Source organism: Zootoca vivipara, chromosome 6 (assembly GCF_965207765.1).
Source record: "Zootoca vivipara chromosome 6, rZooViv2.hap1.1, whole genome shotgun sequence".
In the NCBI taxonomy this organism is placed as follows: Eukaryota; Metazoa; Chordata; class Lepidosauria; order Squamata; family Lacertidae; genus Zootoca; species Zootoca vivipara.
The window spans coordinates 63,593,417-63,611,418 of NC_142589.1; the positions used below are offsets into that span (position 1 = coordinate 63,593,417).

The 18,002-nt window shown below is 48.0% G+C and overlaps 1 protein-coding gene and 1 long non-coding RNA gene across 2 annotated transcripts in view; one reads left to right on the forward strand and one right to left on the reverse strand.

Annotated features, from left to right (window-relative positions):
• Positions 1-367: 367 nt before the first annotated feature.
• E2F2 (E2F transcription factor 2) overlaps positions 368-18,002 on the reverse strand; it is a 39,195-nt gene continuing 21,560 nt past the window's right edge. The window contains exons 2-7 of the mRNA XM_035120147.3: positions 10,814-10,919; positions 8,931-9,150; positions 7,793-7,951; positions 6,909-7,023; positions 5,704-5,851; positions 368-4,246 (exon numbers count right to left, since the gene is read on the reverse strand). Coding sequence (XP_034976038.1) covers positions 3,999-4,246; positions 5,704-5,851; positions 6,909-7,023; positions 7,793-7,951; positions 8,931-9,150; positions 10,814-10,919 — 996 coding nt within the window. The 3' untranslated portion in view covers positions 368-3,998. The remainder of the gene's footprint in view (positions 4,247-5,703; positions 5,852-6,908; positions 7,024-7,792; positions 7,952-8,930; positions 9,151-10,813; positions 10,920-18,002) is intronic.
• Positions 2,793-7,953, forward strand: LOC148685378 (uncharacterized). Its single transcript, XR_015950645.1, has 3 exons — positions 2,793-2,889; positions 5,840-5,949; positions 7,819-7,953. It is a non-coding gene; the product is annotated as an uncharacterized LOC148685378 (long non-coding RNA).

Genomic DNA, 18,002 nt, shown 5'->3' on the forward strand with positions numbered 1-18,002 from the left:
AATTGCCCTGCTCTCTTTTGAGTCTGGAAACCTTAAAGAGAAACCAGCAGACTCTTTGTTTAATTTCCAAGCAAAGGGTCTGCTGGTTTCTCTTTAAGGTTTCCAGACTCAAAAGAGAGCAGGGCAATTAAAGGCACAGAAGTCCTGTCCTCTATTGAGTCTGGCAACCCTCCCTGTGAGGTGGGTTAGGCTGAGAGGCTGTGACTGGCCTAAAGTCGCCCAACGAGCTTCATGGCTGAGTGGGGATTTGTACCCTGTTCTCCCAGGTCCTAGTCTGGCATGCTTAGAAATATCCACCCACCCTCTCCCCCACAAATACAAAAAAAACCTAATGGCCATGGAAATAGAACTCAAAATAGGTCTCTACTTGGTTCAAACATTTTATTTCATTTTTTGCTGTTGTTCACAAAACACACATCACCAAGTGCCTCAAGTTTAGAACAAAACAAAACAAAACCCTCACATACATCTCCACCCACCAGGCCAAAAGTTACAGAAAACCTAGAAGTCTTTAAATACTCAGTCCCAAACAAAAGCCACACAGCAGAACAGTGTCAAAGAGGGATTCCGTTATAAATACAGTGCAATGATTATATACAACTTTTTACAATATTTAAGACAGGACCAGGGACAACACTGGGCCCAAATAACATTTTAAAGGCCTTGTACGCAGGGGGAAGCACTGAAGAATCAAAACAGGCCTCCCTCTTCTCTGAACATACGGTGAATTAAGACTAAAGTTGAGCTGCAATTTATTGTTGGCGCATGCTCAACCCGTATTACAATCTAGATTCAGAAACTGATTTAAAAAAGCCAACACCATCCAGTGAAACAGGAACATGGAGAAGTAATTATTCTACAAAACAGCCTTCCCCAACCTAGTGCACTCCAGATGTTTTGGACAACAACTGTGCTGGTAGTTCAAAACACCTGGAAGTTGCCAGGTCTACACCAAACCATGTTTCAAAACAATTGCAGGCAACTGAATGCTGCAGAAATTTGGTATTCCAGAAGGGTTGATGAAGCCCCAAACTCACAACTCATTTCGCTATGTACAAAGTAAAGAACCTCGTCTATGCAACTAAATCAATTAAAGACAATTCAGTTCCAAAAGCTTATTTTCAAACAGGTATATAACACATAGCCCTTAAGTGTCCTTCTGTCGCAGAAAAGGAATGACTACGCCCCCACCCCCAATAGCACTGTGGCATTTCTTACCCAAGACTTTCATGCCCATTCCTGCCCCCCCCCCAGCTTTCCAGACAAGCCTCAAAATAATCTATACCAAATTAATGAGCTATCAAAGTTTAAAGTGAGGTTGGCAACTAGCAACCCAGTGGTTGAATCCAGGATGAATTTATACTCTGTGTCTCGTTAAATTGGGAGGGTTCTAAGAACTGAATGGTATTCTGCGCAACTGGTGTATTTGGTCACATGATGGTGTGATTTCAAAATGCAAAGTAAGCCCTGATTGGCTGGGCCACCTTAGGATGAAGCCTTCCTTCCTTTTCCAGTAGCTACAGGGAACAAACAACTCACTGAAAAAGATAAATAATGTACATGAAATCTTCTCCTCAAAGCACAATTTTCACCCTTTTATGATTCCCTAATGAATTAGGGAACGGAGCACTTTCCAGATTTTTAAATATGCTGTATCAGGAAAAGATGTTTTGCAAAGGAGGGCTGCATTCACTCAAAACACTTGTCGTCATGCAGGGACTGTGTCAAGCTGATCCCTGCTAGTGGAAACAGCAGATATCAGCAGCAGGCCACACAGTCCAAGGCAGCAACTAGTCAGTCTCACTTTCTTGCAATCCACACCTTCATGCTATTGCTTGATTATTTAGTGCTACAATAAAATCCTAGTCCTTACTAAGGTATTGCACTTCCATCCGCCTAGATTTCAACATGGCAAACTGCTAGTGGGGACTGAAATGACCTAATGCTCCAACAACAAAAACAAGTCTTTGCAAGCAGAAAACTAGCATGCCAGGAAAGGGGCAGGCCCGCACCCATAACATCTAGTTTTCCACATGCAGGAACTTTATTGTGCATTATGCAAGTTCCTCCTGCATCCTGAAGTGCTATAGACCTGTTGCAGGTTTGCTGCCCCAGTAAAAACGAAGCCTAATTCAGCCATGGAAGAAGTGATCATTAGGAGGGAAACCCATGGCTCAAGACCAGCTTAACTTATTCATGGAATTTGGTGTCATGCACCATGAGGACAAGGAGTATGTGAGATTGAGGATCTCAATTGGGGTGCAATTTGTGCTTTGAAGATCAGGCAGGCACCAGACATGTTGACGGGTGGCTGTGTACCCTCTACTGTAAGTTCAACTGCCCAGTTCTCCCTGAACCGCTCTCTAGAATGAATGGCACTCATGGTGACAGACCTCCAATCAAAGTACTACACCTGCAATCCTGGATTCAGAGTAAACGAGGCTGCAAGGAGGAGTGTTTCCAAATCTCCAAGGTGTCTGTCAGTTACCATAAATACCCAAGCAAAACATTTGGTTCCAAGACTCTCAATTCATTCCACAAAGGAGTAAGCTCTCGCTTTCTTTCTTTCTTTCTTTCTTTCTTTCTTTCTTTCTTTCTTTCTTTCTTTCTTTCTTTCTTTCTTTCTCTCTCTCTCTCTCTCTCTCTCTCTCTCTCTCTCTCTCTGTGTGTGTGTGTGTGTGTTATAGACAGAGACAGAGAGACACACACACAAGGAACAGTTCTGAGCAGCAGCACCTCCAAAGGCAGCATGTTATTTGGTCAGGAGTATCGGAACAAATGAAATCATTGTTCCCTGAGAAAGTATGCATCCCCTATAGCAGTGATGGGGAACCTGTGGCCATTCCAGATGTTTTAGGACCACCACTCCCACCAGACCCAGACAGCAAGGTCAGTCATCAAGAACGATGCATCGAAATTGCACCCCAACTTTCTCTCATAGATCATCTAGAGAAACTGGATGCTTGGGCTTGATGGTTATCATGCTGCTATTTTACACCCGCAGCTGGCAATGCATGGAGCGAAGGTGGGAAAGCTCCCCACCTATTGTGATGTTCAGAGACTTTCACTAAATGTTTCTGGGGAGAATAGAAAGATGGTTTTTCAGGGACTGGCCTGTGTCTTGTCTAGCTCTGCAATGACATATTAAGGGAAGCATGTCACCTTGCAGCTTCATACCAGGACGCACTGGAAAGGAAGTTTCAAGTTTCATTGGCTTCACCAGGATGGGCTTTTAGCTCAGACGCATCGTGCCACAGGACTGATACTTGGAGAGGAATCGCAGAGGTAGCAGGAGAGTGCCCTGTGCCAAGCAGTTGTTAAAAGTATTACTTCTCCCAGCAGATTGGCCCATAATTTCAGGGTGTCAAAGCCAAGGAAAAGGGCTCACTTGCAAATCTCCTGCTGCTGGGATTGGTGCAGTTGCTTTGCCAGCCATAATCATACCTGGTGCTACCGATACTGCCCTAAATTGACCATTTCTGCCTTGGCGAGAAATTGGAGCAAAACAGGGACGCATCATGGGGTTAAAGTTTCAAGGGTCCCTAGAAAAGTCACAGACATGGGCTATTATAGCTGCTGGCACCATGAGCATAGCTGCCAAGTTCTCCCTTTTTTTAAAGGGAAATCCCCTTATGCTGAATACGCTTCCTCACAAGAAAAGGGAAAACTTGGCAGCTATGCATGAGTGGAGTGATAATCATCCAACTTGCAACCTCTGCAGAAGGAAAAGGGGTGGGAGGGGGTCCCCCCATTGGAGCTGTTGGCACTTCTCATTGCATCCGGGGGTGGGGAGGGGAGTGTCACGCACAATGTCCACGACGGTTTCAGAAAAGCCTGAGATGAATAAGGATCTCTCGGAGAGCTGATGGGGGGGGGGTGTCTTGGCAGCCAGGTTCCGCTGAGCCCAAATGCAAGCAAGTGCCCCAAGGCAGAAAAGCCCCAAGGCTCTGGAGTGGAGGGAATTAGCACCATGAGAAGGGCCTGGGGATTCCGGGGGCTCAGTTCTTTAGCAGGTCGCCCAAGTCGTAGGCCTCAAATAAGTCGCTAACGCCCTCGCCCTCCTCCAGCCCCCACAGGTAGTCCTCTTGGTCGAGCGGAGGGGAGAAGGTGACAAAGGGGCCTGCGTCGCCATAAGAAGCGGAAGGGAGTTGGTCCTCGGTCTGTTGCAGGAGGTGGTGGGGCAGCTCGAGGAAGCCGTCTTCCCCCTCCATCAGGCAGCTGGGCAGCTCAGTCTTCACGGACTCGACTGGGGAAAGACAGAAAGAGAAGGGAGCAGTGGTGGGTGGTGCCCACTGTGAGAAGCAGAAGGCAGGGAGCCCCAACAGTTTCAAGGGGTTGGAACAGTGTCCCTATGAGGAAGGGCCGCAGCACTGGGGGCTTTTCTAGGCAAGCGGTGACATGAGAAAAGTTTATACAATTATGCATTGCATGGAGAAAGTGGAGAGCAAAAAGGCTTTCTCCCTCTCTCAAGACACTCGTGGACATCCAGTGAAGCTGAAGATTCGGGACAGATAAAAGAAAGTCCTTCTTTCTGCAGCACATAAACTATGGAACTCCCTCCCACAGGAGGCAAGGATGGCCACCAACTTGGATGGCCTTAAAAGAGGATCAGACTAACACACAGGAGGACATGTTCATGGCTACTGACTATGATGGCTATGTTCTGTCTCCACGATCGGAGGCAGTAATTGTCATGGGCCCATAGTCAGCCTTGCCTGCTGAACAGAAGGCAGAGTGACTCAACCAGCAGCTGATCAGCCTTCAAGGACTCAGAGAAGGCACTGATGAGAACCAGCTGGCTTCAGCCTTTTCAAGCAGAACTTCCAGCAGCAGTCAGCTGCTGGAAACAACGCCTGTAGTTCCCAGCCCTACCTTGCTGCTTCCTGCTCTCCATCTGGACCCTTGGGCTCTGTGACCACCTGGATTCCCTGATCTCTAGACTGTCTGACTTTGTAGGCGTATTCTGCTATCAGGCAAGAGTTCCTCGGAGACTCCTAACCTGTTTGCTTGCCTTGCCTTGTTTAGCACCACAGCAGATTCAGGAGCTGCTGTTTAAATTCTACACAAGGCTCTGGGGTGGTGCTACAGGCCATTGTAAAGGTAAAGGTAAAGGTACCCCTGACCATTAGGTCCAGTCGTGACCGACTCTGGGGTTGTGGCGCTCATCTCGCATTATTGGCCAAGAGAGCCGGCGTATAGCTTCCAGGTCATGTGGCCAGCATGACAAAGCCACTTCTGGCAAACCAGAGCAGCACACGGAAACGCCATTTACCTTCCCGCTGTAGCGGTACCTATTCATCTACTTGCATTTTGACGTGCTTTCGAACTGCTAGGTTGGCAGGAGCTGGGACCGAGCAACGGGAGCTCACCCCATCGCAGGGATTTGAACCGCTGACCTTCTGATCAGCAAGCCCTAAGCTCAGTGGTTTAACCCACAGCGCCACCTGCCATTGTAGGAAATGAAAAAGGTGGCCACAAGACCCAACTGCTGGGTACTGCTGCCAGGTTAAGCAGGAAGAGGCCCAAGGAAGGATGCTTTGGCCCAGGGCGCTCTCCCCTGAGACAAGCAAACAAACCAGTTTGGGGAGCATTGCTGGGAAGGTGGGGGTGTGTGGTCTGCAGAGACACCTTGCATAAATGAAAACATAATCCATTGATGCAAAAGTGCCAAGGCATTGGTTATCCAGACCCTCGAGATTTTACCTTTCACCGTCGGGGGGTTGCTGCTCTCCTGGGGTGCTGGAGCGGGAAAGCTGCCCTCCTTGGCTGGGCTCTCCTCCAGGATTTCCTCAGGACAGAGGTACACCTCGATGGGGCCATTGTTGCTTTTCAAATGCAGCTGGACGTTCTCCTGGCCCGAAAAGAGGAAAGCGGTGAGAGACTAGAGAACAACCTGTCACCTACCAAGCCAAACACAACTCACTGAGATCTGGGGCAGAGGCTAGGAAGGTAAGCTATCACCCCCCTCCCCTCTCCCAGGAGGCCACATTACATGGGGAAGAAGCTGCTAGTCAGAGTATTAGGGTAGTTGGAGAAATAGGCAGTTCAAGGCAGTTTCCTATGTTCTACCAGGCTACGTTTTACTTAGGAAACAGGGCCCTGCCAAGCTGTTACCTACATGGTAATAGGGTCCATGCCTCAATGTAGGCGAGCATTATTATTCTGATATTGCATTTACGGAGGGGTGGGGGAGAAACTGAGGCTGAAATAAAAGTGGCATGCCTATGGGTCACCTTGTAAGTTCATGACAGGTGTAGGATTTGAACCCAGGACTCCCCAATGCACAGAGGAGTCTCTCAGCCGCCAATGCTATGCTAGCTCTCGTCTTGTGAAGCCACTCTTTGAGTTACAAGAAAGGAGATTCCAACTAAACATCAGGAAGAACTTTCTGACAGTAAGAGCTGTTTGACAGTGGAATGGACTTCCTCAGGAGGTGGTGGACTCTTCCCTCATTGGAGGTTTCCAAGCAGAGGTTGGATGGTCACCTGTCACAGATGCTTCAGTTGAGATTCCTGCATTGCAGGGGGTTGGACTAGATGACCCACAGGATCCCTTTCCAACTCTACAATTCTAGTATTCTAATGCTGCCAAGAGGCAGGCAAAAAACAGGAGACAGTGGTGGCCATCAACTTGGATGGCTTGAAAATAGGGCTTAACAAATTCATAAAGGATAAGGCAACTGATGGCTACTGGCCCTGGTGGCTAGCTCTAGCCCCACAGCTGGAGGCAGGATGCTTCTGAATATCAGCTGCTGGATACTGCTCAGGTCCTATCTGAGGGCTTTCCCACAGGCATCTGGTGGGGCCACTGAAATAAGATGCTGGACTAGATGGGACATTGGCCTGATCCAGCAGGCTCTCCTTACATTATTTATACTCTTGCCCCGCAACCCAAACTTGCAATCTCACCTCGCAAACATCTGGCACCTCCAGCCGGGTTTCTGGTGGGGCTCTGACCACAATCACCGTCTGCTCGTTGAAGTTGCTGATGGCACGGATATCCTGATATGTGACATATGCTAGCGTAGGGCAGGGCAGAAGTTAAAGAAAACACCAGGCAACCGTATCCAGAATCAGCTCAGGCAGAGGTAAGCCAACATGGTGTTCTCTAGATGTAGCACGACTCCAACTCCCATCATGCCTGGCAATGTGTCAGGGACTACTAGCAGGATGCTGACGAGTGTGCCCTGGAGGAAAGAGGGCTGGCCTCTGACTCAGGAGAGTGACACAGTGATCTGTGGGCACCTGTACCAGCCAGGAGGCAAGACCTTCAGTGCTGGAGGGTGGAGCACAAAATGGGTTGGAAGACGAGGAAGAGGCAGATCAGGCAAGTGAAGGGCCAGGTGCTTCCCCACCCTCTCCTGCACCACTGTCCCCTAGAACCAGGAGGGAAATGAAAAGGGAGGAGCAGAGGAAGTTGCCGCACAGGGACAGTCTCTGGCTGCATGCATGCAGCCCGTCGGGGGGAGATATACAAACTGGTGGAGGGGAGTGGACTCATGTTGATGCTACTGCTCTATAGAGTGAGGACTGAGAATAACTGGATTGGGGTGCATAGGTATCCAGAGCTGTAGAAGTGACTGTAAGTGTTATCTTGAGGCTTAACTATCTGCCATGAGTATTCCTTTGGCTGGGAAGCACCCTTGACGCCATGCTACCTGGGGCTGATGGAAGTTGGAGTCCAACAAATCTGGTGAGAGTCACATTGAGCTAAATTGTTCACTGGGGACAGAAGCCAGCTCTCCAGACTCCCACCCAACTTCTCCAGAACCTCTCGGCCCTCTAAAGGATATCTCTGATTTGTTTCTTCATCTGTCAGGTGCTTCAACTGAAGTGTGCACTCGTGGATGAGCTTGTCCAGCATCCTCTCGGTCTTGGAGAGCTCCGTCAGCTCCTGCCGCAATGCCTGCTGCTTCGTTGCCACAGAGGAGTCCTCAAAAATCCCTGTCCCCCTGGGTAGCAAATCAAGAGATACACTGAATGAGTGCAGAACTGCATTTTGCTGCATTGAAACAAGAACCAACTTTATCATTATTTTAATTTCTTCAACAGGATTTAAGATATAGCATTTAATCGTCAAAAGCTCTAAACGGTTTGTGTACATTAGAACCAGTACAGTTGTACCTTGGTTTTCAAACAGCTTAGTTCTCGAACAATTTTGGCTCCCAAACGCCGCAAACCCGGAAATGACTGTTCTGGTTTGCGAACTATTATTGGAAGCTGAACGTCCGGCAGGGCTTCCGCAGCTTCTGATTGGCTGCAGGAGCTTCCTGCAGCCAATCAGAAGCTGCACTTTGGTTTTCGAATGTTTTGGAAGTTGAACGGATTTCCGGAATGGATTCCGCTTGACTTTCAAAGTACGACTGTAATTAAAAAGAAGTTAAAACTTGGATCTTCTGCAGCTTTCAGTAAAGAGACAAATGGTATGGACAGTGCCGTTGGTAAAGAAATTGACCAAACGCATTAAAGTCCTGAATGGGGCTCGGGACTTTTCTCCCTCTCTTGGGAAGTGTCCATTCTGCTTTATGCTGATGACCTAGTTCTGTGCTCTCTTTGAACAGAACCAGACTTAGAAAGGTGTTGGATGAATTTGGTCAACTGTGTAAAAAAAAAAGAACACCTAAAAGTAAATTATGTCCAAACCAAGGTTGCTGTATTGGGTGAGACTTAGATGACTATTGAAATATGGCACCCGTTGATAACTTTCTCAAACGACAGCACCACCACATACTCACAAAACGATTATGGTGTAATGTATTCCCCAAATGCTTTTTGGGGAGAAAGGGGAGGGTTATTATTCTTGTCCCTATCATATCCGGCCAACCTCACTAGGCAAGGCTGCAATTCCCTTAGCTGTCGTTTTTCACCAGGGGTCCAGCAGCTAAGGCACTGGGTGGTGTGGGTTTGCTCCCAGTTCCCCAATGCACTTACATCCATTGGATGTTGTTTTTGGATTTCTTCCGAATGAGCTGGATCCCCTCCAGGACATTGGTGATATCGTAGATGCGCCGCTTCTGGACATCCAGCACCTCGGCCGCCCGGTTCAGGTCCAACACACCATCCTCCGACTCGCTGAGCAAGTGGATGAACTTCTTAGTTAGCAGGCCGAGCGACGTGTCATAGCGGGTCTTCTCCCCAGGTGACTTAGGGGCTAAAAATGCAAAAGAGATGATTTGCCATAGCCTGCACACAGAATTCTTCTAACTGAATCCTTGTAAATTTTGACGGGACCCTGGTACCTTCCCATTGAGACGTGGCAGGACAGAATATAAACCCTTTCCTTTTAAAATGGGACAAGCTCTAGTGCAGTGTTTCCCAACCTTGTGCCTCCAGCTGTTTTCGGACTACAATTCCCATCATTCCTGACCACTGGTCTTGCTAGCTAGGGATGATGGGAGTTGTAGTCCAAAAACATCTGGAGGCACAAGGTTGGGAAACACTGCTCTAGTGCTGCTTCAAGCTGCAATGAGCCACTTGCTCGACCCTTCTGAGTCCTATAAAATGCCCCAATGGGAATGACAGTTGTACAGTGGTGCCTCAACTTACGAATTCAATCCATTCCAAAGGCACCTTCATAGGTCAAAAAATTCGTAAGTCGAAAAGCGCCATTGGAAACGCGATTTCCCATAGGAATGCATTGGAAACTGAAAAATTCGCAAGTTGAAGCAACCCCATCTAAAAATTCGTAAGTCGAAAAAACCCTATCTAACCGCTGCGGTTTCCATTCGGATGTCGAGAAATTCGTAAGCCTGCGGCCATTTGCCCCATTCGTAAGTTGAAAAATTCGGTTGTTGAGTCGTTCGTAAGTCGAGGTACCACTGTATGTGGAAAGGCAGCTGCCCCTCACTCACTGCCCGGTAGCCGGACTCTGCGAAAAGCAACTTCCTAAGATCTGCCAATATCTAAGCCGCTTGTGTGCTACAAGAAAGTAGTGCAAGCCTTCCCTGACTCAACGCTGGCAGATGATCTCCTTACTAGCTGGCCACAGGACTGCGGCCACCTTTCCCCTCACTTTTGTTGGAATGTGCCCTCTAGTTGCCCAGGGAAGGAGTGGCATGCAGTGCCTCCATCTCAGTGCTTGCTTTCCCCATTTGCTTTCCCCTTTGCCATCGCTGCCTCCTCTTCCTTCTGCTATGGCTGGGAAGGGAAGTGCAGGAGCGCTGCAATTTCCCTGCCAGGTGCAAAATCACAGCAGGGGCAGGGCTAGGTGGGAAATGGTAGCTTGCGGGGAGGAGCCAAACATCTACTTGCTGCCATACACTGGAGTGACCTGCACCTGTGGGCATAAATCTGCACCCGAGTTACTACAGACCAGAGATTCTAACAGCCTAATTTAGACAAGAGGTGGGGGAAACCAGCTTTCAGTTATCCCTGTTATTAAACACCCACAAACCACCCACCAATCCACCTGTAGGTTTTGAGGTCTCTTCTTCCACACCCTGCGGTGACATATACTAGCATTCTTCATCTCAGGGTCGTGGGTTCAAGCCTCACATTGGGCAAAAGAGTCCTGCATTGTCGAGGGTTGAACTAGATGGCCCTCGAGGTCCCTTCCAACTCTACAATTCTATGATTTGCAATAGAGTACAGCCACACGTGAGTTAAAAAGCGACTTTGTACATTGAGTGACCTTTTTCTATTTCATCAGTACGGACACCTTTAGCTCCTCAGCTTTCCGGGATGCTGCCCACATGACTTCCAAGCTAATCTCTTCAGTCACAAGGGCTAGAAACTTGATTTTTAGATTTTAAAAAAGCAGCTAAAAATAAAAGAATGCAGCCTTTTCTCCACCCAGGACTTCTGCTTTCACTTACTTTTGGGGCTGGGGATATGCGGGAGCGTCCTTCCTTTGCCCTTTGGGGTTCGGAACTCTGGGAGGCACTGCTGGCCTGTTCCTTCCAGATCCAGCTTCCTTTTGGCCTAGAAAGAAGGGAGAGAAAGATTGCCATGGTTAAGTTACCAACAGGAGTTCAAAGAACAGGCAAAAGGCAAAAGGTAAAAGACCCCTGGATGGTTAAGTCCAGCCAAAGGCGACTATGGGGTTGCGGCGCTCATCTCCCTTTCAGGCAGAGGGAACCAACGTTTGTCCACAGACAGCTTTCTGGGTCATGCGGCCAGCATGACTAAACCGCTTCTGGTGCATTGGGACACCATGACGGAAACCAGAGCGCACGGAAACGCCATTTACCTTCCTGTCACAGTGGTACCTATTTATCTACTTGCACTGTCATGTTTTCGAACTGCTAGGTTGGCAGGAGCTGGGACAGAGCAATGGGAGCTCACCACCGTTGTGCAGATTTGAACTGCCGACCTTCCCATCGGCAAGCCCAGGAGGCTCAGTGGCTTGGACCACAGTGCCACCAGTGTCCCTTGGGCTCAAAGAACAGAACAGGGCACAAGCAAACAGGCGGCCACAAAACAATTAGCTTGGTATTGCTGAGTTAAAGAACATCTGTAGTGGGAAACCATACCATTGTCTCCATTTGGACCCAAATGAGTAGAGTTGAACTTCTTGATGATTTGAGCCTAGGGGAAGAGCCCTCTCTGTAGCTCAATGGCAGAGAAACTACGATCCCTGCAAAAGGTCCCAGGTTCAATCCCTGGCATCTCCAGATAAAGCGAGGAGCCACTGCCCATCAGTGTGAACTATATTGACTGAGACAATACTGGCCAAGTGGTCTGACCTGGTGTACGGCAGATTCCTAATTTAAGAGTAGCCCATGGGAGCTTCTCCCTGGTTTTCCTCTGTTCAAGTATGACCCACCTTTCAAACTGTTACCTGCTGTGAAAATAGTTCATAGAAAAGTGGGGTAGAAATACAGTGAGATAATAGAATAATTCAACAAAAGACATCTGTGTCATAAAAACACGAGCCAACTGGATGCCTGCAAGCTGGGCATGAGCGCAATTTCCAGCAATGCAATGTGGGTGGCGCTGTGGGTTAAACCACTGAGCCTAGGGCTTGCCGATCAGAAGGTTGGCGGTTTGAATCCCTGTGACGGGGTGAGCTCCTGTTGCTCAGTCCCTGCTCCTGCCCACCTAGCAGTTCAAAAGCATGTCAAAGTGCAAGTAGATAAATAGGTACTGCTCCAGCGGGAAGATAAATGGCGTTTCCGTGTGCTGCTCTGGTTCATCAGAAGCAGCTTAGTCATGCTGGCCACATGACCTGGAAGCTGTACGCCAGCTCCCTCGGCCAATAGAGCGAGATGAGCGCCGCAACCCCAGAGTCGGTCACGACTGGACCTAATGGTCAGGAGTCCCTTTACCTTTAATGCCTCTGTGAGTGGAGGACAACATAGCCCTAATGGCCAGTAGCCACCGAAAGCCTTTCCCTCCATGTATTTGTCTAATATTGTTTTAAAGCCATCCAAGTTGGTGGCCATCGCTGCCTCCTGTGGAAGTGAGTTCCACCGTTAACTGCACTGCAAGAAAAAGTACTTTAAAAAAAATCTGCCCTGGCTCTTCTAACTTCCAGCCTCATTGGATGTCTACAAGTTCTAGTGAGAGAGGGCGGGGGGGTGGGGCGGGGCGGGGGATTCTATCCACTTACTTCATGCCATGCATACAGTAACTCTGTAAACTTCTATCGTGGTTTAAAGCTGGCATGTAAATCCTCACATGTTTTGAAGCTGTTAACCATAGTTTCCTAGTTTGGATGTAACACCAAACTATGGTTAAGAGCAACTGCTTGGCTCATTTCCTCACTTGTGTAGAACAAGGCAGCTCTTGCAGGTACATGTTGATTGTGCATATTCGAGGTTATTAAGCCATGATTCATGGTTTAGACCAGGGGTAGGCAACCTAAGGCCTGTGGGCCGGATGCGGCCCAATCGCCTTCTCAATCCGGCCCGTGGATGGTCCGGGAATCAGCGTGTTTTTACATAAGTAGAATGTGTCCTTTTATTTAAAATGCATCTCTGGGTTATTTGTGGGGCCTGCCTGGTGTTTTTACATGAGTAGAATGTGTGCTTTTATTTAAAATGAATCTCTGGGTTATTTGTGGGACATAGGAATTCGTTCTTTTTTTTTCAAAATATAGGTTGCTGACTCCTGGTTTAGAACAAAACATGGCTTCCTCTGCTGATCTCAGTGCATGGACGGGCCTAGTTAATTTTGTTAATCAGGCCGAGGACAGAAAAGGAGAAGAAGAAATTCACTCCTGCTGCCCTTCTCACTCAGTGTTAGATATTAGCGAGGCGCTTTTTGCGACTGGTGCGGGACTATGTGGAGATTTCTGGGTGCCAGGTTGGCAACCAGTTTTAAAACCTCTGCTTTAATTCCATTTCCGCTGTGTGTGTTTCTCCTTCTTGCATACTGGGACAAGTGAATTATTGTAAGAGCAAGCAGCAAGCAATGTACATGAGATCATAGAACTGTAGCATTGGAAGGGACCACCAAGAAGGTCTTGCTGTAGCAACCATAACCTAAGTTGAAACTTTAGGGCGCCATTTGGCACCTAGCTTATATACCTGAGTTTCAAACACTGGCTCCACTGCTTGACGACAACCTGCTGGAAAAGTTGCCTTGAGACATACATACCATGGGCTGTACTTCTTATTATCAAAGAACACAAGTGGTTCAAGAATACAGTGTTTCTCTTAAGGAGAGATGTTTGCTACCAACCTGGCTAGCAGCCAAAGCAAAGGGGAAAGGCCTGATCTTATCAGGGCAGGCTTTAGGACTGACTGCTTGATGGATTGCTACATGTTTCTACAGTACAGTATATGACTTTCAGCCCAACCCTGCAGAGAAACATGTCTTGCTGAAGCAGCAAGTTTTGAAGAGGGGTGGGTGGAGAGGGGGAGGTCAGAGCAGCTTTGCTGCAAGTTTCTGCCAGTGAACACAGGTAAAGGGTCTCCGTGATAACAAGGTGGTGGTCAAGCAGATCAAGGCTGAGAGACACCTATGGAAATACAGTGGTGCCTCGCTAGACGAATTTAATTCGTTCCATGGGTCTTTTCTTATAACGAAAAATTCGTCTAGCGAATCCCATAGGAATGCATTGAATTTTTTTAATTTTTTTTTTGCCCATAGGAATGCATTAATTGAATTTCAATGCATTCCTATAGGAAACCGTGATTCGCTAGATGAATTTTTCATAAAACGAATTCGTCTAGCAAGGCAACCTCCACTTGAAAAATCCTTTCGTTAAGCGGAAATTTTGTTAAGCAGGGCATTCGTTAAGCGAGGCACCACTGTACGGCAAAAGACACCAAGTTAGCCCAGCTGAAGTTGCTAGCAGCGGATCTTAAATCCTAAAGCAGGTTGCTAGTAGCAAGTTTTAAGTTCAAAGAGAATACAACACACCTTGTTGAGCAAAAGGAAGGGAGACGTTTCCTTTAGTGTTCCTACAAAGAAAGAGGAGCACTAATTCCCAGCTAGCTGATTCTACTGGTCTGAGGCAACCTAATCATTATACCAAATTGGAGAGGGACCAATTTAAATAGAAAGCAAGCAGACGCCAGGCTGCTGCTATTAGTATCGGGGTGAGGGTGGGGTTTGGTTTTCCAATGGGGGAATCGCAAAAAAGAAAAAGAAAGAAAGAAAGAAAGAAAGAAAGAAAGAAAGAAAGAAAGAAAGAAAGAAAGAAAGAAAGAGAAGGGGGAGGGCAGAGGAGAGAGGAAATGGAACAAGGATGAATGTGTGCAATGAGTCCATGATACTCAGAAGGTGCAGAGAGCACACAAATATGACTTTTTGCTATTTTGGCAAAGGAGGTTACCATGCGCAGAGGGGCAGGTGCAACAGCCAGCAAGTCGCAAAACAGGCCCGGCACTAGGCTAATTTCTAACACTGGTGAAAAGACCTTTGTGACGCTAACACAGCAGGTCCAGGTCTACCAACAAAGACCGTGTGAGACAGCCCAGTGTGGTATAGTGGTTAGAGGGTTGGCCTGAGAGAAGAGGGTTCAAATCCCCACTCAGCCATGAAGCTCACTGGGTGAGCTTGAGCCGCTCACCGCCTCTCGGCCTAATCTACCTCACAGGGCTGTTGTGGGGGGGGGGTTAAAGCAGATGGGGGAGAACCATGTTTGCCACCTTGAGCTCTGCAGAGATTGAGATGTAACTGAAACAAGCAAACAAAGCATTTTGTCTAGTACCAGAGAAAGATTGAATCAAGACATAGAATTTACAGCCATGATAAAGGCAGGTTCTGAAATCCCGCAGCTGCTCAGCTAAGGGGTGGCCACTGAAAAGATGAAGAAAGGGTCTGCAGGCATGAGCGCCAACTTACGGGAGGACACCTGTCCTTAACCCCATTCAAAATGCAGGCAGGAGCAATAAGCAAAGACGGCCGACAGGAAAAAGAAGGGCAGGCAGCAGCAGCCCAAGTCAGCCAACTCCCCTATCGCTTCCTGCCCGCTTCCTGCCTAGCGGCCAGACTGCTCCCATGCTGCCTGCCCTTCTCCTCAAGTGCTTCCTCCCTGCTACTGGATCACTCGGCCCAATGGGAGCCGTGGGAGCAGAGAACAGGGCAAGACAGTCCCCAAGCAAAGTGGCTCCTACTGAGCGCCTTGTTCTCTATGACTTATAGATTCTTCTAAAGCCAGCCAAGGGAGCAGCCATCCCCACCCCTTTGAGGCAGTGAGTTCTATAGTTAAACCAGGGGTCAGCAAACTTTTTCAGCAGGGGGACGGTCCACTGTCCCTCAGACCTTGTGGGGGGGGCAGACTATATTTTGGAAAAAAAAATATGAACGAATTCCTTTGCCCCTCCCAAATAACTCAGAGATGCACGGGCCGGATTGAGAAGGTGATTGGGCCGCATCCGGCCCCTGGGCCTTAGTTTGGAAAGCTCTGAGTTAAACTATGTACTGTGTGAAAAGGATACCCCCTTTTCTCTGTCCTGAATCTTCCAGCGTTCAGGTTTACTGTTGCAAACCACTGTGATATATTTTTTTATGACACAGTGGTAATGACCAACCCTGTGATACAGGTTAGGCTCAGAGATAGTGACCGGCCCAAGATCACCCAGTGAGTGAGTTTCGTGGCCAAGTTGAGATTTGAACCCTGGTCTCCCAGGTCAAAGCCCAATACTCCAACCACTACACAACACCAGATTTGCTTTTCTCAATCCAGTACAGCTAGTGCTATTGGCTAAAGTTCCCTCTTCTGTAGAAGCCTTTAAAAGACACAGGGATTCTGATTTGGCTCCGCAATGGGTTCAGCTTATTGTGTGCGTTCTGGGGACCCACGTTTGCCACTGTTTTGCCTTACAGCAGGCATCCGCAAACTTCGGCGCTCCAGATGTTTTGGACCACAATTCCCATCTTCCCCAACCACTGGTCCTGTTAGCTAGGGATCATGGGAGTTGTAGGCCAAAACATCTGGAGGGCCGCAGTTTGGGGGTGCCTGCCTTACAGTTTCAGAGAGAACTTAGCTATAGTGCAGCATTTGATTCCTGCCAAAGTTCGGTTTCCTTTTCTTTTAAAAAAGGGCCAAGACACTAGCATAGTTGTAGTGAAGCATGCACACACACAATACTGTCTGAAGTCTACAGGTCAGGCTTGTGTGTTCTGCATGGATACATGTGCAGCTTTCAGTTAACATTGTCTTCGATGTACACAGAGAGAGAGGGAGGGGTAGACAAAAAGCACACAAACCTAAATCTTGTATAATTCCTCCCGCCGCCAGGATGGATATTTGGCTCTTTTCTCTATGTTTTGAAAAGAAACCCTAATATTTAAAATAAAGCATGCACAGAGGTTTCCGCACAAGCGGCTCGCAGATTTGTTTATACCACTTTTGGTTTGAACACAGCGAACCGAGATATGGGTATCCTCCTCTTTTCCATTCAGCAAGTCCCTATGGGCACCCATATGGTTAAACCCAGCTGTACGGGAAACACCTGCCAATGCAAACAGCATCACCCCAAGCAGCAGAATCCACTGCACCACCTTCTCCTGCCTGCCTTAAAAAAAAAAAAAACAGGCTTGGCAGATCAGAGGCAAGGAGGGTTCTCTGGGGTCTCGACGCTTTCCGTTCCCTCTGCTCCCCATGCGGTACATCTGTCAGCCACAAACTTGCAGGCCGCAGAGCAACAGGTGGCTTTGACAGGGCAGACAATCCGGGGAGGGGTCCAGTAGCCCGCCAAGTCAAGATGCCAACCCTCCTCCCACAGTGCAAGGCGAGACAAATGGGCTCTGTGCTTCTCTTGTTCTCTCTCACACTCAGAGAGAGATAGAAAGATGCTTTTGCAAAGTTATTCTGCTCCCCTCCCCACCTCCTGCCACCTGCTGCTCTGTGATAGCCAAACAAGAGAAATGCATATTATCTGCAAACAAGCGAGGCCCTGCTGCAAACGGCTGCATTTTAAAAACCAATCAATTAATTAATAAAAGTACTGATAGACCCTCCCTCTCACAAAACGTCAAGGCTTCGTACAGCAATGTAAAAACCTTTGAAAGCAAATGAAGACCATCAAAATGACCAGTTACCCAAAAACCAAAAATTGACAACTGCATTGGCCGGTCACCTTTTCTTTTTCTTTTTTAAGTCTTCAAGACACCTCAAAGTCAAAAGTGAGGATGGCTGCTTGAATCTCAGCACGAATATCAAGGGCTGCTCTAGTGGGCTCCCAGCTTCTATACCTGAGTTTCTAGCACTGTTTCCAATTCTGCAGCTTGATGATCCAACGGCAGCCTCTTCTGGACTCTAGGAAGCTCCTGCCAGTATGGTTTTTACACAAGTTGAAAAAGAGGAAAGGTGGCCAGACCGTGGCTAAACATTACACACACCAGAGAGAACTAGCCATGTGTAAGTCAGGCTGTTGTGACTTCTAATGGGTCCCCCACTCTTTAGGGTCTCAGGCAAAGAAACCCAGAAGGAACCACAGAACTATCACTTGTCTTCCTTGACCTATCTATGCTTGTCTTTTTTTTAAGTAGGATTGGAGCCTGCTCCCCTAGATTGAATTGGGCACTGTCCTCAGTCAACCCCTACCTGCCTGCCTGCCTGCCTGCCTGCCTTCTTACAGCAGGTCAAGAGATGGCTCTGTCTGTCAG